This window comes from Salmo trutta, chromosome 8, assembly GCF_901001165.1.
Source record: "Salmo trutta chromosome 8, fSalTru1.1, whole genome shotgun sequence".
In the NCBI taxonomy this organism is placed as follows: domain Eukaryota; kingdom Metazoa; phylum Chordata; class Actinopteri; order Salmoniformes; family Salmonidae; genus Salmo; species Salmo trutta.
In genome coordinates, this window is record NC_042964.1 from 24,473,531 (window position 1) to 24,500,172 (window position 26,642).

A 26,642-nucleotide genomic window follows, 5' to 3' on the forward strand; every position below is an offset into this window, starting at 1 on the left:
TGTGACACAGCCAGGAATTGAACCCAGGGCTGTAGTGATGCCTCAAGCACTGCCATGCAGTGCCTTAGACCGCTGCGCCACTCGGGAGGCCCTGAAATTTGTACATTTTGACTGGCACGTGAATGCGGCATATAACAGACAGATTTGTATTTTTTTATTATATATATATTTTTTTATGCTAATTCGATTTTGGCCCAATTGTTTTCTGAAATTCATCCCACCCGGCAAAAACTGATTGAATCAACGTTGTTTCCACGTCATTTCAACCAAATAAATCTAAGTGATGATGTGAATCAACTGATTGGATTTGCAAAAAGTAATCAACGTAAGGGCATTTAAAAAAAAATTCACACAGCTTTTAACCTAAATCAAATGACATGGTGACATTTGTTGTTGATTTCATGTAGAATTCACGTTAGTTGACAACTCAACCGAATATAAATCAAAACTAGACGTTGAACGGACGCTTTTGCCCAGTGGGATACGTTTTAATAAAACGTTAATCAAATACAACCATTGACTGATTCCTTGTTGAGATTCAATTGGCACAGGGGCATTTGCGCTGAGTTGCCATCTTAGAGCGAAAGCAATGAGGAAACAGTAGGTGGTTGTATTTGATTAACGTTTTATCAAAATGTATGGGTTTATAGCAAACAAAGAAAGGTATGCAACAACAGGGGACAAACATAGGTACAGTGCCTTGTGAAAGTATTCACCCCCCTTGGCATTTTTCCTATTTTGTTGCCTTACAACCTGGAATTAGAATGGATTTTGGGGGGGGTTTGTATCATTTGATTTACACAGCATGGCTACCACTTTGAAGATCCAGTTTCTTAGTCCCTGCCGATTAAAAACCTCCCCTCAGCATGATGCTGCCACCACCATGCTTCACTGTGGGGATGGTGTTCTCGGGATGCTGAGAGTAGTTGGATTTGCGCCAGACATAGCGTTTTGCTTGATGGCCAAAAAGCTAAATTTTAGTCTCATCTGACCAGAGTACCTTCTTCCATATGTTTGGGGAGTCTCCCACATGCATTTTGGCGAACATCAAACGTGTTTGCTTATTTTTTTCTTTAAGCAATGGCTTTTTTCTGGACACTCTTCTGTAAAGCCCAGCTCTGTGGAGTGTACGACTTAAAGTGGTCCTATGGACGGATACTCCAATTTCCGCTGTGGAGCTTTGCAGCTCCTTCGGGGTTATCTTTGGCCTTTTTGTTGCCTCTGATGTAAGGGCTTCATAGCAAAGTTGGTGAATACATATGCATACACCACTTTTCAGTTAAAATAATTTTTGTTTTTTTTAAAGAAGTAATTTTTTTCATTTCACTTCACCAATTTGGACGATTTTGTGTATGTCCATTACATGAAATCTTAATAAAAAATAGATTTAAATTACAGGTTGTAATGCAACAAAATAGGAAAAACGCCAAGGGGGGTGAATACTTTTGCAAGGCACTGTACATGGTAAGGGCTTAAGAATTTACATTTTTGTAGTATCGACGCATAGCGACTCGAAGGAGTACCCATAGCAAGTCGGAGGTTAATTTCAAAAACTAGAGTCTGCGCTCAACTCCATGGAGGCAAATTTTCACAATGCATGTAATTGTTAATAGTTGGCCTACAGTAAATGGCCTATCTAAAATATCTAACTCTTTTGGGGCTACAGTAGGCCTAGGCTTGCAATAATTTTTTCTGAATGTGTTGTGGAATACCTCTGCCGTTAATTGAGTGGCGCAGCGGTGTAAGGCACTGCATCTTAGTGCAAGAGGCATCACTACAGTACCTGGTTCAAATCCAGGCTGTATGACATCTGGCTGTGATTGGGAGTCCCATTGTGCGGCGCACAATTGGCCCAGTGTGGTTTGGCTGGAGTTGGCTGTCATTGTAAATAAGAATTTGTTCTAGCCTAGTTAAATAAAAACATATTATCAATTTGTTGGACTTTCTAGCGTGACTTCTTTATTAGTATTCTGCCAGCAGCACAAATTATGACATCATGTTTGTATGGTAATGAGGAAACCTTCAAAATAAAAACATTGCAATGTGGATAACTCATTCAAAAGAAATGTTATTTTAATAAGTGGTCACTTTTATTATGTCAACAAGAAAAGGCAATAAGTAATTTATGAAAACAAATGTAAAATATGGTTAAGATTTTTTGGGAAGACCAATAATGACAAAAAATTATGTTGACACTGGTATGTTGAGAATATTGGGCTGTAGAGAGAACTGTTTTACCTGTCTCAGCTAGAGTAGGATGGAAAATACTCAGTATGGTCTCTACTAACCAAATATGGTTAGTTTTTGAGAGGGACTGTGTCGCACAGCCTGCTGCTGGCTTTTCACAGGGCACATTTGTCCCCCCCTCCATAGCTCCCCAATGCAATACCCTGTAACAGACTGTACATCACAGGAGGCTGCTGAGGGGAAAACGGCCCATAATAATGGCCGGAATGGAGCAAATGGAATGGCATCAAACACCTGGAAACCATGTGTTTGATGTATTTGTTACCATCCCGCCTACTCATTCCAGTCATTACCACCAGCCCGTTCTCCCCAATTAAGGTGCCACCAACCTCCTGTGTTGTACATGGGATACATATTGGCTTGTAGAGAGAAAACGTTTCTACCTGTCTCAGCTAAAGTGGGGTGGGAAATTCTCAGTAGGGTCTCTACTAACCAAATATGGTTCGTTTTGGAGAGGGACAGTGTCGAACGACCTGCTTCTGGCTTTTCACTCAGAGCGCTCCATAAAAGGTGGGGTTGCGATTATTCAGTTGGGTCTGTAGAATATATATATAAATATATATATATATATATATGGTGTTATTTCATGGTGGACTGAGGTCTAAATACCTAATATCACTTTCTGCTACACCTAATCCATTGTTCCCAATGCAATACACCGTAGGCCTATAAATTACATATCGGCTTATAGAGAAAAAACGATTATATGTGCTAAAGTAAAAGTGGGGTTGGGATTACTCAGTAGGGTCTGTAGAATCTATATATGGTGTTATTTCATGGGAATTTGGTTCAAATACAGTGGTCCTATGGTCCTATCAACTGTAGATGGTCTTCCCATTGTATTAAAACTGGTTATGTAGGTTAATGCCACCAGAACACACCTGGCCCAATGGGAATTCCGCAAGTAGTTGTCTGGACTTTACAGAAAAGTGAACGGTCACACAGTTGCAATGTATTTTCTACAAACCGATTTGAAATCAATATCGAATCGAAAAATGCAACTGATATCAAAATTATTGACACCCTTGATAAAGATTAGTAAAAAATATTTTTTTAAATAACTAATACAAATACTGAGATATATTCTATAGGAAAATGTTTTTGTAAATGATATTATTTAATTGAGGAATGGTTTAAGATTCCTCCTAATGTGTTCTCCAATCTCATAAAACATTTTCTAAAAAGTCTCAGTGCCATTATGCTCGCAAGGTGAGGTATTGAAAACAAGGGCGTCAAAAATGTTGACCCCTATCTGTTTTTGAAGAAAAACTAATTATGTCTTTATCTGAGCAATTGTATTAGTATGAAATAATATAATTGTCCCATTTGTTTTGTATACAATAAGGCTCAGTATTTGGATTATTTATATTATATTCTTTTTTTGCTAATGAGTATTCCCAGCCCCACTTTTACATCTGCACATATAATCATTTTTTCTCTACAACCCAATATTGTGAACATACCAGTCTGAACATTGATTTTTTTGATAGTGGTCTTAAAATGTTTTTAGAAGCACATTTGTAATTGTTTCCATAAATGATGTATTGTATATGCTTATAAGCACAATACAAATGGACATTGATTCAAATGTAATATATTTTGAATTAGTTATCCACATTGCAAGGTTTAGAAATGCGGGCTTTTATTTTTAAGGATTACTGAGTACCATACAGGGGGACGTTATTGTTTGTGCTGCTGGCAGAATACTAGTCCCAAATACTACTAACACGACAAGGGGGAACATAGCCTAAATAAAGTTTACTAACATCATGAATTGTATTCTCTTAGTAATCATCTCCCTATCAATCAGAATGAAAACTTACAGAATCAAATCCTACTTTCTTCTACCATTTGAATTTCAGTAGTCTGTTAGAAAACGGTGAAATATGACACCTGGCAATTTTCGTTACTTATTCAGCCCGTCTCTCTCCACCCCTCCTCTCTCTGTGTCCCTACTGAAAAGCCGTGAAATTCCTGAAGGTTTACGCTTTTGTTTCGATTGTTTTGGCGCAAGAATTCGTGGATTTCTTGGAGATGCTCGGCTACTAACCAGCTATAACATTAGGCTACTAAAGTACATTTGCCACTGGTTGTAACTTCAAAGCCGCGTAAACAAGCTTCCCATAATCTTGCAGTTCAACACCCTTCTCCCGTTACAGTGAGCGAGAAGTTGAGATAAAGGAACGGGGAATGAAAAAAAGTGTGGAAACTCAGGAAGAAGGAGGGGGAGAAGGAAGGAGAATAAAGGGAAACTAGGAAGAGTTTTCGCTCAAGGAAGCGAGAGAAAGTTATGTGGACACAAGAATCCTCTCCCCCGTTTTGACAGCGCAAGAAGCTGTGATTTCTACTCCCCTGGGAAATTGGTAAGCGATTCCAAATAGGTATTGGGTTACACGATCGACCACTGACTAACTTAACAATATGCATATAGGCTACATCTATCGATACGTGTTATGTGTTTATTTTACTTCGCTTCTTCTCTAGGCTACTTCTTTGGGCCTATTATCATTATATAGGCAACTTTATATAGGCTACTGTTACTATAGCGTACATCAATCAGTCTTGAAAACACTTTTTCCCTAACAGCGTTTACGTAACTGTCTTTATTTTCTATTTCTATTTCTTATTCAATTATATTCTGCAGTCTGTCTTATCTATACACATTTCAGAGTGCAGTTTGGATAGCCACATAGATAGACCCACTGGTAACTTAGGCTGTTACACTGGTACATTGTAAAGTTGAAACGCTCTATATTCTGTTTCCAGGCATTCCATGTGTTACCTTAACGTTTAACAAAAACATTCACTTTCTGAAACTCTCTCCTCTCTGTTGAACTCTAACTTCAAGTCGTCCCAAAATATAATAATTTGAATAATGTTGATAGCTTCTTTAAAGTAAAATGTTCTCCCTGCATATAATTGTGAAGTCGTAGGCCTACCAGTGCTTAATTTTAGCCGGATCCTGCCGGAACAGGATCCCCTCCGTTTTGGACTGTTTTATTCCGGAACGTATTTTGCCGGATCTGGTACCTCTTGTGTCATGAAAAATTAGTGTAACTTTTTGCGATGTAAAATATAATTAAAGCGTTCAAAGTTCATTCGAGTTGCCTCTTCGTTAATCATAGCGCAAAGGGTTCTGGAGGAGCTGAGGCACCCCTGATCAGTGGTGTAAAGTACTTAGAAAAAAATACTTTTAAGTACTATTTAAGTCGTTTTTGGAGTATCTGTACTTTACTTTACTGTGCATATGTTTGACAACTTTTACTTTTACTTCACTGCATTCCTAAAGAAAACAATGTACACATTTTTGCCATTACATTTACTTTTGATACTTAAGTATATTTAAAACCAAATACTTTTAGACTTTCACTCAAGTAGTATTTTACTGGGTGACTTTCACTTTTACTTGAGTCATTTTCAATTAAGGTATCTTTACTTTTACTCAAGTATGACAATTGTGGACTTTTTCCACCACTGCCCCTGATAAATTGAAATACATTTGCCGAAGTTATAGAATAACTGCTGTCTGTTCAATGAAAATAATGAAATAATTCAGAGTAGCCTACTACACCATGAAAATGCCCGTCATTTAGCCACAGAGGTCAATAGCATCTTTTAAAAAATAGCCTAGCTGTGGATTGTGTGTAGCCCAATAACAAGACATAGCCTAGAGTCAGGAAGACGCAGAAAATCTGTCAGTGAACAGCATGCAGACAAAACAGGCCTTTCGCAATATTTCAAATACAATTGCGGGAAAACACAGGTTGGAAACCAAATGGCTCCTGCTGAAAAGAGAAGTCTCTAATCTGTCTGCTCTAGCCTAACAAAATAGTTGATAAACTTCCAAATACAAAGTGAAACAAGTGAGATATACAGTGTATTCGGAAAGTATTCTGACCCCTTGACTTTTCCCCAAAAGTTTTACGTTACATACTTATTCTAACATTTATTAAATCGTTTTTTCCCTCATCAATCTACACACAATACCACATAATATTGGGGCGGCAGGTATCCTAGTGGTTAGAGTGTTGGGCCAGTAACCGGAAGGTTGCTAGATCGATCCCCTGAGCTGACAAGGTAAAACTCTTGTCGTTCTGCCCCTGAACAAGGCAGTTAACCCATTGTTCCTAAGCTGTCATTGTAAATAACTTAACTGACTTGCCTAGTTAAATTTTTTTTAAATAATGACAAAGCAAAAACAGATTTTTAGAATCTTTTGCAAATGTATTAAAAATATTAAACTGAAATCTCACATTTACATATGTATTCAGACCCTTTACTCAGTACTTTGTTGAAGCACCTTTGGCAGCAATTACAGCCTAGAGGCGTCTTGGGTATGACGCTACAAGCTTGGCACACCTGTATTTGGCGAGTTTCTCCCATTCTTCTCTGCAGATCCTCTCAAGCTCTGTCAGGTTGGTTGGGGAGCGTTGCTGCACAGCTATTCTCAGGTCTCTACCAGTAGCGACCCGTCATTCAGGGCATGTGGGGCTCCACATTTTTTGGGGGGCTTGCCTATTTTGCATGTTATTTTGGCATTAGTACATGTCACATATCAGTTTGCAAACAATGTAAAAAATATATATATCATTGAGTTAATAAAGCCGCATACAAAACATGGTCTCTTTTTTGTTTTCTTAAGTAAGGCAGCTCCAAAATGCAGGTGCTTCAGCCTAGCTCAGTGCTTTCTGTGGTGGTGGGCCAGCAGAAAATAGGAGCATTGCGCCGTGATTGGCTCAGTGTTCTGTCACTCATGGGGACACTACTTCACAGGCCAAGTCTAAGTCCTTAGTAAGGGTAGACATCAAACATTTAAGCCCCTTGGGTCCTGCCATATAGTTACATTAGAAGAGCCCTTCCAAGAAGGCTCAAGGTCATTGGCCACAGATAAAATGATGTCAAATCACGTTATATGTATAATAGCTTTGATTGGACTGATCATGTCAAAATCTTACTTTCAAAATCTTAGCTAGCAGTTATCAGCATGAATCAAGTCGACAATCTACTGACAAATCCTTTTTAATCCTTGTCATATGAAGATAAATAATGAAGAGAAATTATAGATAAAATGTATCGGTGCTCATCGGCCATTGGACATAAACATTACACAACAAGTTGGAAATCGCAAATTAAACAATGAGTGGTTTGGAAAGAATCAATGGCTAACTGCAAGCGTAATAAAGCAACCACTAGCCTGCTATTCAGAGAGGTTGTGTGTTTTTGTCCCGAGTACCCACCATAAATCCAGAGAATTTCAGACTTTGATGACAAAATTTGCCCACAAAGGACCGCCGCGCCAACTTCCTGTTTAAGTGAGCACAGCACAAGGTGAATCCAAAAGTGTCTTGTATGCAGCTGCATAAGTGATGTAATATGCAAGGGAGATATGTATACTGTAGCTAAGAAAGTCATACTAAGTGTATGTTGTGTAGTAAGCTGTTAGTAGCCCATGTGCCTCACCCTAATAATTTGGTATATTTTCACCAACGCGGTATTGTAAACACATCGTTTGTAGCCGGTGTTTGCTTGTTTGCAGACTTTTTTGTACAGATTTGACAGTGCTACTGATAGTAGTGGTGATGCTTGGCTTGCATGTGCAAATTCAGCACACACAACATTTTATAATAGAATTTTGTTATTTGACATGTCAAATTAAAAGCTTATTTAACACGTCAAATAGTGTTATTTGACGTGTATCTTTTTTGACACGCAAAGACCCAAACGGCGTTCAATGTGCCTCATCCTAATAATTGTGTCTATTTTCACCTCTTAATTTCGCCTACTGTTCTAACTTGGTGGTGCACATGTAGCCTATAACCTGTTTTAGAGAAATGTAATCATCAAATATTGTAAGAGCTTTCATTGTCTGCTTATATGCCCCCTTTATTTATCCTATGGTTCTGACTTGGTTTACAGGGAGTACACTGTAAAAACGGCCCATGTTCTGAATTCTGTTGCTGTACATTTCAAAGGTGCTGAACAAATAGTTATATTGACTACGTCCGTCGTTGCTTGCTCTTTAATGTCTTAATCGAAATTACGGATTGCCTCTTATCCGCTTGTCGTCCCCTTATGCCATAGTTTGTACATTTTAATTGTCAGTAGAAACCACATTTGTTTAAGCAAGTCAGCCATATCAGCTATGTTTTTTAAAATGCAGTAAATGAGGCTGAATTAACTGTTTCGCTGCCAGACAAGGCTCCTCTGATAGCCAGGTGTAGCCAGTGGTAAGGTGTTTGGACTGCTGTTGGGACTCTGCTCTTGGGACAGCTTTATGTAGACCCTAACAGTTTGTGGGAACCGCTTGTCACCGTTATAGTGTAATTAATGTACTGTTTAGTGTTGTGTTGTGTTGTGTAGTGGCTTTGCTGGCATGCATCCCACATGTTTTTTTTGTTTTGTCCCACCAAAATGTACATGAACCTTCGCCCCAGTCTGAGGTTCTGAGCACTCTGGGGCAGGTTTTCATCAAGGATCTCTATGTACTTTGTTTTATTCATCTTTCCCCCTCAATCCTGACTAGTCTTCCAGTCCCTGCCACTGAAAAACATCCCCACACCATGATGATGCCACCACCATGCTTCACCGTAGGGATGGTGCCAGGTTTCCTTCTGGAAGTTTCTCCCATCTCCACAGAGGAACTCTGTCAGAGTGACCATCGGGTTCTTGGTCACCCTGACCAAGGTCCTACTCCCCCAATTGCTCAGTTTAGCCGGGTAGCCAGCTCTAGGAAGAGTCTTGGTGGTTCCAAACGTCTTCCATTTAAGAATGATGGAAGCCACTCTGTTCTTGGGAACCTTCAATGCTGCAGAAATAGATTCCTAGATCTGTGCCTCGACACAATCCTGTCTCGGAGCTCTACGGACAATTACTTCGACATCATGGCTTGGGTTTTGCTCTGACATGCACTGTCAACTGTGGGACCTGATATAAACAGGTGTGTGCCTTTCCAAATCATGTCAAATCAATTGAATTTACCACAAGTGGACTCCAATCAAGTTGTAGAAACATTTTAATGATGATCAATGGAAACAGGATGTACCTGACCTCAATTTCCAATCTCATAGCTAAGGCTCTGAATACTTATGTAAATAAGGCATTTCAGTTTTTTATTTTTAATACATTTGCTAAAATCTCTAAAAACCTGAATTCGATTGGTCATTATGGGGTATTGTGTGTAGAATGATGAGGGAAAATTTTTTTTTATTCAATTTTAGAAAAAGACTGTAACGTTACAAAATGTGGAAAAAGTCAAGGGGTCTGAATACTTTCCGAACGCACTGTAGGTTTTTTGCTCGAACGCATCGGCCATCACCGGTGAGTGAGCTGCACATCATTGCGTGAGTAAGTGAAACTGAATGGCATTTTTAGGACTATAATTTCATCCTCATATTGTAGCCTACAATATGTGTCTCCACACACGTAGGCCTATTCTGTTGATCAAATCAAATCAAATTGTATTAGTCACATGCGCCGAATACAACACCTTACAGTGAAATGCGTACTTACAAGCCCCTAACCTACAGTGCAGTTTCAAGCAATATGGATAAGAATAAGAGATAAAAGTAACAAGTAATTAAAGAGGAGCAGTAAAAAATAACAATATATACAGGGGGGTGCCGGTACAGAGTCAATGTGTGGGGGCACCGGTTTGTTGAGGTAGTATGTACATGTAGGTAGAGTTAATTAAAGTGGAGTGGCAGTGGTGTGGAGATGGGGGGGGGGGGGGAATGTTAATAATCTGGGTAGCCATTTGACAAGATGTTCAGGAGTCTTATGGCTTGGGGGTAGAAGCTGTTTAGAAGCCTCTTGGACCTAGACTTGGTGCTCCGGTACCGCTTGCCGTGTGGTAGTAGAGAGAAGAGTCTATGACTAGAGTGGCTGGAAACTTTGACAATTTTCAGGTCCTTCCTCTGACACCGCCTGGTATAGAGGTCCTGGATGGCATGAATCTTGGCCCCAGTGATGTACTGGGCCGTTCGCATTACCCTCTGTAATGCCTTGCGGTCGGAGGCCGAGCAGTTGCCATACCAGGCAGTGATGCAAACAGTCAGGATGCTCTCAATGGTGCAGCTGTAGAATCTTTTTAGGATCTGAGGACCCATGCCAAATCTTTTCAGTCTCCTGAGGGGGAATAGTTTTTGTCGTGCCCGCTTCATGACTGTCATGGTGTGCTTGGACCATGTTAGTTTGTTTGTGATGTGGACACCAAGGAACTTGAAGCTCTTAACCTGCTCCACTGCAGCCCCGTCGATGAGAATGGTGGCGTGCTCGGTCCTCCTTTTCCTGTAATCCACAATCATCTCCTTTGTCTTGATCACGTTGAGGGGGAAATTGTTGTACTGGCACCACACGGCCAGGTTTCTGACCTCCTCCCTATAGGTTGTCTCGATGTTGTCGGTTATCATCGGCAAATTTAATGACGGTGTTGGAGTCGTGCCTGGCTGTGCAGTCATGAGTGAACAGGGAGTACAGGAGGGGGCTGAGCACAGTGTTGTTACCTACCCTTACCACCTGGGGGCGGCCCATCAGGAAGTCCAGGATCCAGTTGCAGAAGGAGGTGTTTAGTCCCAGGGTCCTTAGCTTATTGATGAGATTTGAGGGCACTATGGTGTTGAACGCTGAGCTGTAGTCAATGAATAGCATTCTCACATAGGTATTCCTGTTGTCCAGGTGGGAAAGGGCCATTTGGAGTGCAATAGAGACTGCATCATCTGTGGATCTGTTGGGGCGGTATGCAAATTAGAGTGGGTCTAGGGTTTCTGGGATAATAGTATTGATGTGAGCCATGACCAGCCTTTCAAAGCACTTCATGACTACAGACATGAGTGCTACGGGTCGGTAGTCATTTAGACAGGTAACCTTAGTGTTCTTGGGCACAGGCACTATGGTGGTCTGCTTAAAACATGTTGGTATTACAGACTCGGACAGGGAGAGGTTGCAAATGTCAGTGAAGACACTTTCTAGTTGGTCAGCGCATGCTCGCAGTACACGTCCTGATAATCCGTCTGGCCCTGCGGCCTTGTGAATGTTGACCTGTCTAAAGGTCTTACTCACATCGGCTGCGGAGAGCGTGATCACACAGTCTTCCAGTACAGCTGGTGCTCTCATGCATGTTTCAGTGTTATTTGCCTCGAAGCGAGCATAGAAGTAATTTAGCTCGTCCTGTAGGCTCCTGTCACTGGGCAGCTCTCAGCTGTGCTTCCCTTTGTAGTCTGTAATGGTTTGCAGGCCCTGCCACATCCGACGAGCATCAGAGCCGGTGTAGTATGACTCGATCTTAGTCCTGTATTGATGCTTTGCCTGTTTGATGGTTCGTTGGAGGGCATTGTGGGATTTCGTATAAGCTTCTTGAAGCGGCAGCTCTAGCCTTTAGCTCAGTGCGGTTGCTGCCTGTAATCCATGATTTCTGGTTGGGTTATGTACGTTCGGTCACTGTGGGGACGACATCATCGACGCACTTATTTATGAAGCCAATGACAGATACTCCTCAATGCCATTGGAGGAATCCCGGGAACATATTCCAATCTGTGCTAGCAAAACCGTCCTGTAGCTTAGCATCTGCTTCATCTGACCATTCATCTGATGGATTTAAGGTCGTTTTTATTGATCTCAGATTCTCAGTTTGTCAGTGTCAAAGTAGCCTGTCATTTCGATCATTTGTATGGTTTTAAAAAAATTCTGCAAAAGTCTCCAGTCATGTAAAATTATTTTGAATTGCATGAAATGCGTTTATAAAAGGCCACATTTTTCCCGGACCCTAGGCTACTACAATGTTCCCCATGTGTGCAACTTCTGTAAGTGCCTCTACTCTACTGTTTTGTGTCACTACGCAAATGTGATGATATGCTTTATTATAAAGGTGATTCTTTTTTTCTTTTTTCAGTACCTCAGAGCTCCCCAGGTCACCCCCCTCTCGCACTCGCTTTTGGTTCCGGCACCTCCTGATTTACAAATTAAGCACTGCCTACCACCAAGTAGTGTAGTATAGTTGTTATAACAGCTTAGTAACCAGTAGGTTACTATAGTTCTTTATAACATGTTTATTAAGTAGTATTATATCATCTTTATCTTGGACAACCCTCCAACCCAGAGCGGAGTGAAGTCTACCCACGCTGGCACTCTCTGCCACTGACACAAGAGATGGAGGGAGAGAAGGAGAAAGAGAGGGAGCGGGGAGAGGAGAAAGAGAGCGACGAGACGGAGGAAGAGGAGAAACAGAGCGACGAGGCTGAAGAGGAAGATGATGATGCGGAAGGAGCGGCGTTGGTGTGGCAGGAGGGGTCCTACGGAGAGGATGACCTGGGCCTACCCATAATGCATTGGGAGGCGCTGAGCCTGCGCATCGCAGAGCTGGAGAAACAGGAAGAGGAAAAGAGAGAGAAGAAAACAAAGGTCAGAGGTCACGGTTGAGTGCTGGGGACAGGTGTTTTTGGACAGGTAGTGGAGAGGAGAGGGGGAAGGGGAGAGGAGTGAGAAGAAAGAACAGAGGTAAAGGGTCATAGTTGAATGCTGTCTGTTACTTATGGATGTGGACAGGTGACACAGTTGTCTATTTATGGGAGAGAAGTGTGCATCTGTCAGGGACACAGATGAAATGTGTCCATGAATGCAATGTCAGTCAGCTGCTCTATTCAGTGACTAGTTTTGTGTTGAAAGAGACTACACAGCACTGCTAAACAATATACAATATTAACTTTTTTTTAATCCATTATCATTTTAACCTTTATTTATCCAGGAAGTCCCATTGAGGTCAGAATACCTCTTTTACAAGGGAGACCTGGCCAATAGGGCAGCTCATTAAAAAAACTATTAAACTTACACACAGGAGAAGCTCTCCATAACTTGCTCTGTATAACTTGTGCTACCTACAGTCGTGTGAAAAAGTAAGTACACCCCCTGGAAAGTGTTACTTTTTAGTAAGTATTTGGACAGATGGATATGTAATCTTCACTTCAACACTATTGACAGATAAAGGTAACCTAATTTAACAAATGAAACTGAAAGTTTATACTTTGCAATCATTTATTCATCGAAGGTCAACAGAAATGCAATTCCATAGTGTGGGAAAAATAAGTACACCCCTAGCTTCAATAGCTGGTGCTGCTCCCTTTGGCTGAAATAACTTAATGTAGCCGTTTCTTGTAACTGTCTATCAGTCTCTCATATCGACTGGAAGGAATTTTTCCCAACTCATCTTTACAGTACTGCTTCAACTGTGTTATATTCAAGGGATTTCTTGCATGCACGACCCGCTTCAAGTCCCCCCACAGCATTTCGACAGGATTGAGATCTTGGCTTTGACTCGGCGATTCCATAACCCTCCATTTCTTCCTTTTGAGACATTCTGTTGTAGCTTCGTTTGTGTGTTTTGGATCATTGTCCTGTTGCAAGATCCATGTTCGATTCAGCTTCAGCTTTTTGACAGATGGCCTCACATTCTCCTCAAGAATTCTCTGCTACAATATGTAATTCATGGTTGACTAAATGATGGCAAGTTGGCCAGGCCCTCAGGAACCATAATGCCACCGCCTCCATGCTTTACGGTTGGTATGAGGTTCTTCTGTTCAAAGGCAGTGTTTCGTTTTTGCCAAAGATGGCATCTGGCATTGCGGCCAAACAAGTCTGGAAAACGTCAGTCTTGTCTTGATATTCTTTTTTGAAAGCAGAGGCTTCTTCCTTCCTGACCTCCCATGTAGGCCAAGATTGTGCCGTCTCTTTCTGACAGTTGACTCATGCACTTCAATATTGATTGTAGCAAGAGAGGCCTGTAGATCCCTTGATGTTACCTTGGGGTTCTTAGAGACTTCTATGAGCATCTTTCGGTCAGCTCTTGGGGTGAATTTGGTGGGACAACCTGTTCTAGGTAGATTGCCAGTGGTCTGGAATTTTCTCCATTTGTAAATGATCCGTTGGACAGTGGAACAATGTCCTTCGAATTGCTTGGAAATTGATTTGTAACCCCTCCCAGACTCACAGGCATCAATAATCTTTCTTCTGGGGGCCTCAGATAGGTATTTGGATCTTTGCATGATGTGTTACAACACCCATATGGTTAAGACCAAACCAGACCAAGTTTATAATCTTTATGGAAGTCTGGACCCTCCCAAGGTACTCTCTAAAGATTTCCTAATAATTTGCACCTGTGCACCTGATCCTAATTTTAGCCATTTTAGGTGAAGGTAAAGGGAGGGGTGTACACATTTTCCCTGCATAACGAAATTGCATTTTGGTTTATTTTAATTGCATAACATTTTCAAAGAAATTTTTTTGGTGTGCGATTTGTTAAATTGGGTTCCCTTTATCAATGAATGTGGTTGGAAAATAGCTCACATATCCATGTGTCCAAATATGTAAAAAAAAAAAAAAAAAAAAAAAGACCACTTTCCAAAGGGTGTACTTACTTTTTCACGACTGTATATCTGATTCATCTCCAGTCTTCCAGTGTCCTGGAACGAGGTAAGAAATTGTCAGCAAGCCGGCCGGAGGAGAGAGAGAGAGGGAAGACGCTGTCCATGAACCGGCCAGGAGACAGGGAGCAAGGGAAGAGTAAGGAGAGCTGGGAGGACGGAGGCGAGGAGGACTGCAATAGCCGCGTGACAGCCCTAACTTCTCGGTACGAAGCACGGTGTCGTCTACGTAACATTGTGTGGTGATAGTGTTGTTTCGTTATGTACTAATAGTATAGTACCCTAGTACCCAGGCTGATAAAATCATGAACAAATCCCACTTCTGACACCAGTAATGAAACCAAGGGAGAAGCATAAGGTCCGAGGCAAGAAGCGAACTCACAACCTTGTGGTCAATAATCCAAGAAAGAATCCAAGAAAGCTAGCTCCCTAGAGGAGTGGTATCAAATAAAATGTGATTGGTCACATACACATGGTTAGCACATGTTATAGCTAGTGTAGCGAAATGCTTGTGCTTCTAGTTCCGACAGTGCAGCAATATCTACCAAGTAATCTAACAATTCCACAACAGCTACCTAATACACACAAATCTAAGTAAGGGAATGGAATAAGAATATATAAATATATGGATGAGCAATGACAGAGCGGCATAGGCAAGATGCAATAGATGGTATAAAAACTGTGTATACATACACTACCGGTCAAAAGTTTTAGGACAGCTACTCATTCCAGGGTTTTTCTTTATTTGTATTATTTTCTACATTGTAGAATAATAGTGAATACATCAAAACTATGAAATAACATATGGAATCATGTAGTAACCAAAAAAGGGTTAAATAAATCAATATATATTTTATATTTCAGATTCTTCAAATAGCCACACTTTGCATTGATGACAGCTTTGCACACTCTTGGCATTCTCTCAACCAGCTTCATGAGGTAGTCACCTGGAATGCATTTCAATTAACAGGTGTGCCTTCTTAAAAGTTAATTTGTGGAATTTCTTTCTTAATGTGTTTGAGCCAATCAGTTGTGTTGTGACAAGGTAAGGGGGGTATACAGAAGATAGCCCTATTTGGTAAAAGACCAAGTCCATATTATGGCATGAACAGCTCAAATAAGCAAAGAGAAACGACAGTCCATCATTACTTTAAGACATGAAGGTCTGTCAATACGGAAAATTTCAAGAACTTTGAACGTTTCTTCAAGTGCAGTCGCAAATACCATCAAGCGCTATGATGAAACTGGCTCTCATGAGGACCGCCACAAGAATGGAAGACCCAGAGTTGCCTCTGCTGCAGAGGATAAGTTCGTTGGAGTTACCAGCCTCAGAAATTGCAGCCCAAATAAATGCTTCACAGAGTTCAAGTAACAGACACATCTCAACATCAACTGTTCAGAGGAGACTGCGTGAATCAGGTCTTGGTCGAATTGCTGGAAAGAAGCCACTACTAAAGGACACCAATAATAAGAAGAGACTTGCTTGGGCCAAGAAACACGAGCAATGGACATTAGACCGGTGGAAATTTGTCCTTTGTTCTGGAGTCCAAATTTGAGATTTTTAGTTCCAACCGCCGTGTCTTTGTGAGACGCAGTGTGGGTGAACGGATGATCTCCACATGTGTATTTCTCACAGTAAAGCATGGAGAAGGAGGTGTTATGGTATGGGGTTGGCTTGCTGGTGACACTGTCTGTGATTTATTTAGAATTCAAGGGACACTTAACCAGCATGTCTACCACAGCATTCTGCAGTGATACGCCATCCCATCTGGTTTGGGCTTAGTGGGACTATCATTTGTTTTTCAACAGGACAATGACCCAACACATCTCCAGGATATGTAAGGGCTATTTTACCAAGAAGGAGAGTGATGGAGTACTGCATCAGATGACCTGGCTTCCACAATCCCCCGACCTCAACTCAATTGAGATGGTTTGGGATGAGTCGGACCGAAAAAGTGAAGGAAAAGCAGCCAACAAATGCTCAGCATATGTGGGAACTCCTTCAAGACTGTTGGAAAAACATTCCAGGTGAAGCTGGTTGAGAGAATGCCAAGAGTGTGCAAAGTTGTCATCAAGGCAAAGGGTGGCTATTTGAAGAATCTCAAATATAAAATATATTTTGATTTGTTTAACACTTTTTTGGTTACTACATGATTTCATGGCTGTTGGCTGATGGCTGTTTAACAGTCTGATGGCCTTGAGATAGAAGCTGTTTTTCAGCCTCTCGGTCCCAGCTTTGATGCACCTGTACAGACCTCACCTTCTGGATGGTAGCGGTTGAACAGGCAGTGGCTTGGGTGGTTGTTGTCCTTGATGATCTTTTTGGCCTTCCTGTGACATCGGGTGCTGTAAGGTGTCCTGGAGGGCAGATAGTTTGAAACCGGTAATGCATTGTGCAGACCTCACCACCCTCTGGAGAGCCCTGCGGTCGTGGGTGGTGCAGTTGCCCTACCAACCGATGATACAGCCTGACAGGATGCTCTCAATTGTGCATCTGTAAAAGTTTGTGAGGGTTTTAGGTGACAAGACAAATTTCTTCAGCCTATGTTGTGCCTTCTTCACCACACTGTCTGTGTGGGTGGACCATTTTGTCCGTGATGTGTTTGTCCGTGATGTGGACCAGTTTGTCCGTGATGTGTACGCCGTGATGTGTATGCCGAGGAACTTAAAAACTTTCCACCTTCTCTTGTAATCATGTTTATCAATGCCAGGGTCATTTCACTACTTACTAACTAAAAAATGTTTTTTCCTCATCAGTCTTTCGAATCAGATGAACCTCCAGCTGTGCTTCATCAATGACAGCGGAAGCGAAGAAGAGGATGAGGATACTGGCAAAAAAGTTAGCGTGAAGGTAAGCACACACACTCAAAAGGTAAGGCTGGTCATAGATAGAGTGCTACAGCTCTTATGAATCAAAATGGCAACAAAGAGGGACTGGATATATCATAGAATTGTGAAAGACACTTGTTTTCTTGTATTCCAGATCTCAATCGTAATGCCATTTTGTTTTATTTTGTTTCTGTCCTTTCAAGAATTCCAAAATGGTTGGTAAGAGCAGTCCCAGTGGGCAGGTGTGCCAGCAGCCAAAGTTCCCTGCCCCCCCTGCAGCCAAGAGCAAATCATCAGGCTTCAAGGCTGCGCTGAGCGCACTCAGAAACAAGCTGAGGACTGAGCAGAAACAGGAGGTGAGAGTGGGAGCGAGGGAGCGAGGGACCTGAATCCCAAATCAACTCCTAGCCCCTACCCCCTCTGCACTCCTGTAGTTCTGAATGTATAGGATAGGCACTTGCTTCACCTTGCCGTCTGATACAATCCCATAATATCTACAGAGTGGCTAGGAAGGAGGGACTAGCGGTTAATAGTACTGCCCTCGGGGTGCACAGTGTTTTGTTATTAGGTGTTATCCTCAGTTATCTTATATTCTGTTCTTCACTCTGTCCCCTGTGTCTCAGAGCCCAGCTTGTTGTAATCAGCTGTTGAAGAATAGAAGACTGGACCGTAGTGACCTGCAAGCCTTCAGTCTCAAAGAGCTCAACGTCCACCAAAACTCTCTCAACAAGGCTATACAAGGTGAGTGGTCACTTAGATACTACACCGGATATATTGCATATTTACACTGAGTGTAGAAAACATTGCTCTTTCCATGACATAGACTGACCAGGTGAATCCAGGTGAAAGCTATGATCCCTTATTGATGTCACCAGTTAAATCAACCTCAATCAGTGTAGATGAATGGGAGAAGACAGGTTAAAGAAGGATTTTTAAGCGTTGAGACAAGTGAGACATTGTGTATATGGGCCATTCAGAGGGTGAATGGGCAAGACAAAAGACTTAAGTGCCTTTGAACGGGGTATGGTAGTAGGTGCCATGAGCACCGATTTGAGTGTCAAGAACTGCAACGCTGCTGGGTTTTTCACACTAAACAGTTTCCAGAGTGTATGAAGAATGGTCCACCACCCAAAGGACATCCAGCCAACTTCACACAACTGTGGGAAGCATTGGAGTCAACATGGGCCAGCATGGAACGCTTTCGACACTTTGTAGAGTTCATGCCCTAACAAATTGAGGCTGTTCTGAGGGCAAAAGTGGGTGCAACTCAATATTAGGAAGGTGTTCCTAATGTTTTGTACACTCAGTGTATATTTTAGGTATAGGCTACTTTATATTTCACCTTTTTCATTTATAAATTATACCAACCTTATTATTTTACATTTATTTCACCTTTGTCAAGTGATCTGTACAACTGCATTTGATCTTACATTTTTGATCTGACATTTTGTTTGTGTCCACGTGTGCACATGTGGGTGTGTCTCTGTGTCTCGCTCATCAGACCTTAGCACAGAGCTGGTGGTTCATCTACAGACTCGGGACCAGCTGAGGACAGAACAGGATGCTATGCTGCTGGAGGTACAGGATATGACATCACTCTGACGTCACCTTAGAATCACATATAGAAACCTGACCAAGATGGCTGCCATTATCAGCACAATCTTAGAGCTATGCAGGTCTATGACAAGCCACTCTTGCGTATTATATACTCTATGGACGACACTTTCAGAAGGCCCATCACCATAGAATAATTCGAATCATTCTAAGTTCTACGGTCGTCGTCTAATAAAATGGAATCCCGGTGTTAGAGATCAGGTCACAATCAGTCAATGACGGACACCGGTGCTTGAAATTAATGGACGAATCAAATCAATGTGAAGAGACTGCATCACTCCTAAATACTTTTTGGATTGAATTGCACAGCATTTTGTTTTTATTTCCCAGTGAGCAAAACTGGTTGAAATGACGTCATCACACCCAGTTTCACATTCGTTATGACATCATATCAACCCGGTTTTGCTCTGTCTTTTTCTGTGTTTTTATAAAGGGAAACGTGTATGTCTGGACTGTTAATGTTGTTGTGTTGTAGTGTTTTAGGGGGAAAATGACGGTAATATTATAAGGGATTAATAAGCTGCTATTGCTGCCCATGGATCAGTCTAGTTCTAATGTCCACTGTCATCCACATGGTGAAATGCAATGATTGTTTGGTAGCACATTATTTGAACTGTACGTCATACGGTATCATAACAAATGTCCGAAGATTTCCTGTCATTGAGCGTTACGACGTCGAGTTTGAATAAAGTGTTACCCGGTTGTTTTTATTCTTGTTGCTGGGACACGTTTCATTGTTTGTTTTGATTTGTACGTTGCTACGTCTTCTATTCTCGTCTATGTTTTAATGTATGTATGATGATCGTTGAATGAGTCAGTCAGAGAAAGGGGCATTACTAACCAAACACACACACACAGTAATGCGAGCACAGCTCAACTCAATGACTTGGGTCTATTTGAGATAGCAGGAAGTGTAAAAGGAATGGAGTACTATATTAACCTGCATACTGTTGTAATATGACAACAATGTACCTACCAGCCGACCGACAAGATGCCTGACCAAGCCTCATTCGTTTGGTACTGTTGTCATAAAACAGCAACACAAACACACAGACACACACACAAGGAGCATTGGGATTTTGTGTGGGTTACATGAGTTTGACATCACTGTTGACTTTGTTTTATTCTACAATAATTTTGCATGAAATAAACAGGTTGTCAAGGATACATATTGTATGTAGGTGTGCTAGTGCTGCTTTGTATGTATGTATGTACCTGTATCTAGAGACGGATTAAGTGTACATGTACAGTAGCTATTTACATAATGTATTTAGCACAGATGTAAATTGTATACATTGCCGTGTGTGTGTGTGTGTGTGTGTGTGTGTGTGTGTGTGTGTGTGTGTGTGTGTGTGTGTGTGTGTGTGTGTGTGTGTGTGTGTGTGTGTGTGTGTGTGTGTGTGTGTGTGTGACTTCAGCCCTGGTTAGAGTTTGCCTTAGCCAAATGTCTAGATCAGCAGAATGGGAGGAAGACAGGGGGACAGGGGGAGGGAGGGAAAGATAGAGGGACAAGAGGAGAGAGAGGGTGGGAGGGAGGCAGGGAGGGACTGTGTCACACCGACAAAGACACGAGGCAGACAGGGATGAGTTAGAGGAGCCAAAAACAGGTAGAAAGGAGGCAGACCGAAGGTGACTCATTATGTCAAGAAAGAGATAGACTTTCCAACACAGAGTTTCTTGATTGGTCATTTTGTTCTTATACATTCACCATTTTACCCGTGGTCTTCACCGGTATCTTCAAAGTCTTTTTGGTTTTTTGGACTTGGTTTTTCTAACTTGGAGAACAGGGATAAAGGAAGAACGCTTTGAACCACAGATCATTTCAACAGGTATGTCCTTTATTTGGCTTACAAAGCTCACAGATTGCAGAGATTTAGGTATTTATGCTGTTTACATTTATAGATTTATTACAGTTACATTTATTGCCACTCTCTCTATGTGCCATAATTTCTTATGACAACCAGGAGACCAGACCTGACACACACACAGTACAACCAGGAGACCAGACCTGACACACACAGTACAACCAGGAGACCAGACCTGACACACACAGTACAACCAGGAGACCAGACCTGACACACACAGTACAACCAGGAGACCAGACCTGACACACACAGTACAACCAGGAGACCAGACCTGACACACACACAGTACAACCAGAAGACCAGGCCTGACACACACACAGTACAACCAGGAGACCAGACCTGACACACACAGTACAACCAGGAGACCAGTCCTGACACACACACAGTACAACCAGGAGACCAGTCCTGACACACACACAGTACAACCAGGAGACCAGACCTGACACACACAGTACAACCAGGAGACCAGACCTGACACACACACAGTACAACCAGGAGACCAGTCCTGACACACACAGTACAACCAGGAGACCAGTCCTGACACACACAGTACAACCAGGAGACCAGACCTGACACACACAGTACAACCAGGAGACCAGACCTGACACACACAGTACAAATATTCCCCATTTATTTGTATTTATTATGGATCCCCATTAGTTCCTGCCAAGGCAGCTTCTACTCTTCCTGGGGTTCAGCAAAATTAAGACAGTTACATACAATTAAAAACATTACATTACATTACATACATTACATAGTGATGAAGTCAATCTCACCTCTACTTTGAGCCAGGAGAGATTGACATGCATATTAATGTTAGCTCTCCATGTACATTTAAGGGCCAGCCGTGCTGCCCTGTTCTGGGCCAATTGTAATTTTCCTAAATCCCTCTTTGTAGCACCTGACCGCACGACCGGACAGTAGTCTAGGTGCGACAAAACAAACTAGGGCCTGTAGGACCTGCCTTGTTGATAGCGTTGTTAAGAAGGCAGAGTAGCGCTTTATTATGGACAGACTTCTCCGCGTTTTAGCTACTGTTGTATCAATATGTTTTGACCATGACGTTTACAATCCAGGGTTACTCCAAGCAGTTTACTCTTCTCAACTTGCTCAATTTCCACATTATTTATTACAATATTTAGTTGAGGTTTAGTGAATGATTCGTCCCAAAGACAATGTTTTTATGTTTTTGAAATAATTATTGCAATGTCCCAACTCTCTAAATGCATGGCTCTTATCTATTATATTAAACACTCAGATAAACAGAGTAATCATGAAGAAGGGATTGAGCTAATTAATTTGAATTCATTTTTTTTTTGCACCTGTTGGTGTACATAGGACCTATATTTACCTAAATCCTCTATATTGTATGTGTGAAGTGATGTTGATTGCACCCACTCACAGACATACACACATCATGTGTAGCCCACTCGCACCTGCTTGTGTGTGTGTTTTGGGCGGGGGGGGTCGTAACTGGGCACGTGCAAAGTACTGGACAAGGGGATAGCAATGTGGTGATGGTACAGTATAATGGGATAGTAGGGCTTGAATGAGTTTGAGTTCAGTCGATAGTGGCCAAATGTGAAGCGACCCACATATGTTCATGACGTACAAGCCTCAAGACGAAAGAGAAGAAATACAATGACACACAAGTTAATGAATCAAGAGTATGAAAATGAGGGCAAAGAGGAGGTGGGAATGGATGGGTGGATGCATATGGAGTCATTGGAGGGTGGAGGGGAATGAAACGAAAGATGAACGGGGGGGGTGGAGGGATGGACTGATGGGACAAGGGGAAGTGTAGTTACTGATTGTCGAGTTAATGGAGTGAGAAGAGACTGAATCAGCAGCATATAGTCGTACAGGAGGGCAAAACACACACAGGAGGGAAAACAGCACTGGAGATTGTGAAAGGGGCTGGGGGGAGTCACCGGTCAGCAAGGGGGGAAGGAGGGAGGGAGAGAACAAAGGGAAGACACCTCATGGTGCATGTTGAATGAAACAAAGAAATTAAAAAGATGACGACGGCCGTTTAGAGCCCTCAAACTCAATGCTGGACCTCAAAGCCATTTCCACTGCATTTTTTTCATTGTTCCTCTTTATTCAGGGACTGATTTAGACCTGGAACACCAGGTATGTGCAATTAACTATGCGGTAGAACAGAAAACCAGCAGGCTCTGAACCTTGTAGGGTAAGAGTTGAATACCCCGGATTTAGAGTATGCTAAAAGTTATATAACTCCAAACTTCCAGGTAACTGACAAAATAAAGAAAATACCAACATAAATTGTCTGAATAGGGCGTTGGGCCACCACGAGCCAGAACAGCTTCAATGCAGATTCTACAAGTGTCTGGAACTCTATTGGAGGGATGGGACAACAATCTTACACAACAAATTCCATCATTTTGTGTTTTGTTGATGGTGGTGGAAAACACTGTCCCAGGCGGCGCTCCAGAATCTCCCATAAGTGTTCAATTGGGTTGAGATCTGGTGACTGAGAGGCCATGGCATATGGTTTACCTCGTTTTCACGCTCATCAAACCTTTTAGTGACCACTCCTGCCCTGTGGATGGGAGCATTGTCATCCAATGGGGCCATAGCTTTGGTAGCCAAAATAATGGCCTGCCTAGCATTTTTTCCATGACCCTAAGCATGATGGGATGTTAATTGTGTGACTCAGTTGGTAGAGCATGGTGTTTGCAACGCCAGGGTTGTGGGTTCGATTCCCACGGGGGACCAGTACGAAGAAAAAAAAGGGGGAAAAAATGTGTGAAATGTATGCATTCACTACTGTAAGTTGCTCTGGATAAGAGCATCTGCTAAATGACTAAAATGTAAAAATTTAAATTGCTTAATTAACTCAGAAACCACACCTGTGTGGTAGCACCTGCTTTCAATATATACTGAACAAAAATATACATGCAACAATTTCAAAGATTTTGCTGAGTTACAGTTCATATAAGGAAATCAGTCAATTGAAATAAAATAATTAGGCCCTAATCTATGACTGGGCAGGGGCGCAGCCATGGGTGGGCCTGGGAGGGCATAGGCCCACCCACTTGGGAGCCAGGCCCACTCAATGGGGAGCCAGTCCCTGCCAATCAGAATAAGTTTTTCCCCACAAAAGGGTTTATTACAGACAGAAATACTCCTCAGCACCTGCCCCCCTGCCCTCAGACGATCCCGCAGGAGAAGAAGTCGGATGTGGAGGTTTTGGGCTGGTGTGGTTACATGTGGTCTGCTGTTGTGAGGCCAGTTGGACATACTGCCAAATTCTCTAAAACGACATTGGAGGTGGCTTATGGTAGAGAAATGAACATTGAATTCTCTGGCAACAGCTTTGGTGGACATTCCTGCACTCATCATGACAATTGCACATACCCTCTAAACTTGAAACATCTGTGGCATTGTGTTGTGTGACAAAACGGCATATTTTAGAGTGGCCTTTTATTGTCCCCATGCTAAAATGGCCTTTTATTGTCCCCATGCTGTTTAATCAGCTTCTTGATATGCCACACCTATCAAGTGGATGGATTATATTGACAAAGGCTAAAATGCCCACTAATGGGGATGTAAACAAATTTGAGCACAACATTTGAGAGAAATAAGCTTTTTGAGCAAATGAAAAATGTCTGGGATTTTTTATTTCAGCTCATGAAACATGGAACCAACACTTTACTTATTGCATTTGTATTTGTGTTCAATGTACTTTGTATCCCTCATTTACTCAAGTGTTTCCATTATTTTGGCAGTTACCTGTATATCCATATCATATCACTGTACAGGGAAGTATACTATGAAAATTAATTGATATGAGATGCAATGAATGAATGGGTGATTGTAACAACCCTCTCTCTCTTTCTTTCCAGGTAAACAGAATTTGAATTGTGAAGACAACATAAGTTTTCCTGGGAATTGGATAATCAGAAATCAAACAGAGGCAACCTGAAGCAACAGTGGAATGGGAAGATGAGACATAATCTCAACTGACACGGAAACACCCAAACGTCACCATGACAACAACAACGATGGACGCCCCTGCGCTCAATGATGACATTATTGTTGAAGGAGTACACCGCCTCCTTAACTCCTTCTCTGTCAATCCCTCGCTCCCTCCCTCCTGCAGCATCGACGAGTCCTACAAGTACATTTTCCTCCCTCTGTGCTACTCCTTCACCTTCCTCTTCTCAATCTCCCTCAACTTTATCATTCTCTGGCGTTCCTTCAGACGCACCAAGCGTTGGAACGCCTCCCTCATCTACATGGTCAACCTCGCCTCCACAGACTTCATGTACGGGTTGTCACTCCCCTTCCTGGTGGCTAGCTATGTGATGCGTGACCGATGGATCTTTGGGGACTACATGTGCCGATTGGTCCGCTTTCTGTTCTATTTCAACCTGTATTGTTCTATATTCTTCCTGACGTGTATATCTGTCCATCGCTACCTGGGGATATGTTACCCTATGAGGACCATCACACTGGAGACTAAGAGAGCGGTCAAGGGGACGTGTGTGTTGGTGTGGGGGGTCGTCTTCGCTCTTACGTGCCCCATATTCCGGTTTGCCCAAACGAGCCACGTGATGAGAGGCGTAGGGGGCGAGGCGATGGCGATTACCAGTAATAACACCGGCACCGTTAGTAGTAACGGTACCGGGGAGGTGGAGACGTATCAGAACTGTTGGGACGACGCCATCGATAAGGAGTTCCAAGACTACGTTCCATACGGAATCATCCTACATCTTCTAGGGTTCTTTCTCCCGTTCTCTATCATCGCCTGGTGCTACTCACATGTGGTTCTGACAATATTCCGCACCCTGCGCTCCCAGCCTCAGTCACAGCGAGGCAGAGGAGAGGGGGGAGGAGGAGGAGGAGGTGGGGGACGTGGAGGAGGAATGAGAGGGAATGGAGCTGGAGTTGTAGGAGGAGGAGGAGGACTTCAGGGAGGAGAGGGGATGTCGATAGTTCTTGGCGCCCACTCTCCATACGCCCACCGACGGCGTAAATCCATCAAGACCATCATCACCATCACACTCCTCTTTGCCCTCTGCTTCTTCCCGTTTCATGTCACCAGGACTATCTTCCTCGTCCTGAAAGTGAAGAAAGGTGTCCCGTGCCACACCATGACGATGGTATCCATGTGTTATAAGATCACCCGGCCGCTGGCGTCTTTCAATGCCTGGCTCAACGCACTCCTCTACTTCCTCACCAAGGAGAAAGGGGGTGGCGCCCCCTGTTGCCCACCGCCAGACACTACGGCAGCCAACCAGCAGCATGGGCTCCTCTGGCCGCTGAGGAAGCTGGGAAGAGCGGGAGATGAGGAGGAGGGGGGCGACAGGGGCGAAAAGGGGGGCATGGTCAATAACAAGGGTAACAACAAAGAGACGAATAAAACGGCTGTACATTTATTCAGAGGGATGACCAAATCCAAAGTCAAATACACTGTGGAATAAATTCAATTAAATTCAATAGACTTTATTCATCCTGAGGGGATCAATGCTGGCAGGCATAGGATGAGTTATTTTTGGTGGCGGAAGTCTTCTGCATTCCATGTGTTTCATTCAGAAGCAGACCTTTGTGAGCAGTATAAATGGTTGGGTGCAGAATTCAGGGTGTGAAAAGGAACGATTTGGAGACACAAAGGACATTATAGATGATCTTACTATCATTGGCAGTATTC

General features: G+C 42.4%; 2 protein-coding genes across 3 annotated transcripts; both read left to right on the plus strand.

Annotated features, from left to right (window-relative positions):
- The first annotated feature begins 4,178 nt into the window (after positions 1–4,178).
- On the plus strand, positions 4,179–20,276 carry si:dkey-6n21.12 (schwannomin-interacting protein 1). Of its 2 annotated transcripts, none has more exons than XM_029760597.1 (7): positions 4,179–4,610; positions 12,134–12,642; positions 14,685–14,863; positions 17,415–17,508; positions 17,690–17,842; positions 18,110–18,227; positions 18,988–20,276. In XM_029760597.1, the coding sequence occupies exons 2-7, from the start codon at positions 12,391–12,393 to the stop codon at positions 19,086–19,088; spliced, it is 897 nt and encodes a 298-aa protein (XP_029616457.1). In that variant the 5' UTR covers positions 4,179–4,610; positions 12,134–12,390; the 3' UTR covers positions 19,089–20,276. The 2 variants fall into 2 exon arrangements, with proteins under 2 accessions (XP_029616457.1, XP_029616458.1); XM_029760598.1 differs by having other exon boundaries at positions 12,341–12,642.
- A 371-nt stretch (positions 20,277–20,647) lies between these two features.
- On the plus strand, positions 20,648–26,415 carry LOC115199261 (P2Y purinoceptor 4). Its single transcript, XM_029761879.1, has 2 exons — positions 20,648–20,929; positions 24,835–26,415. The coding sequence occupies exon 2, from the start codon at positions 24,979–24,981 to the stop codon at positions 26,413–26,415; it is 1,437 nt and encodes a 478-aa protein (XP_029617739.1). The 5' UTR covers positions 20,648–20,929; positions 24,835–24,978.
- The last annotated feature ends 227 nt before the right edge of the window (positions 26,416–26,642 follow it).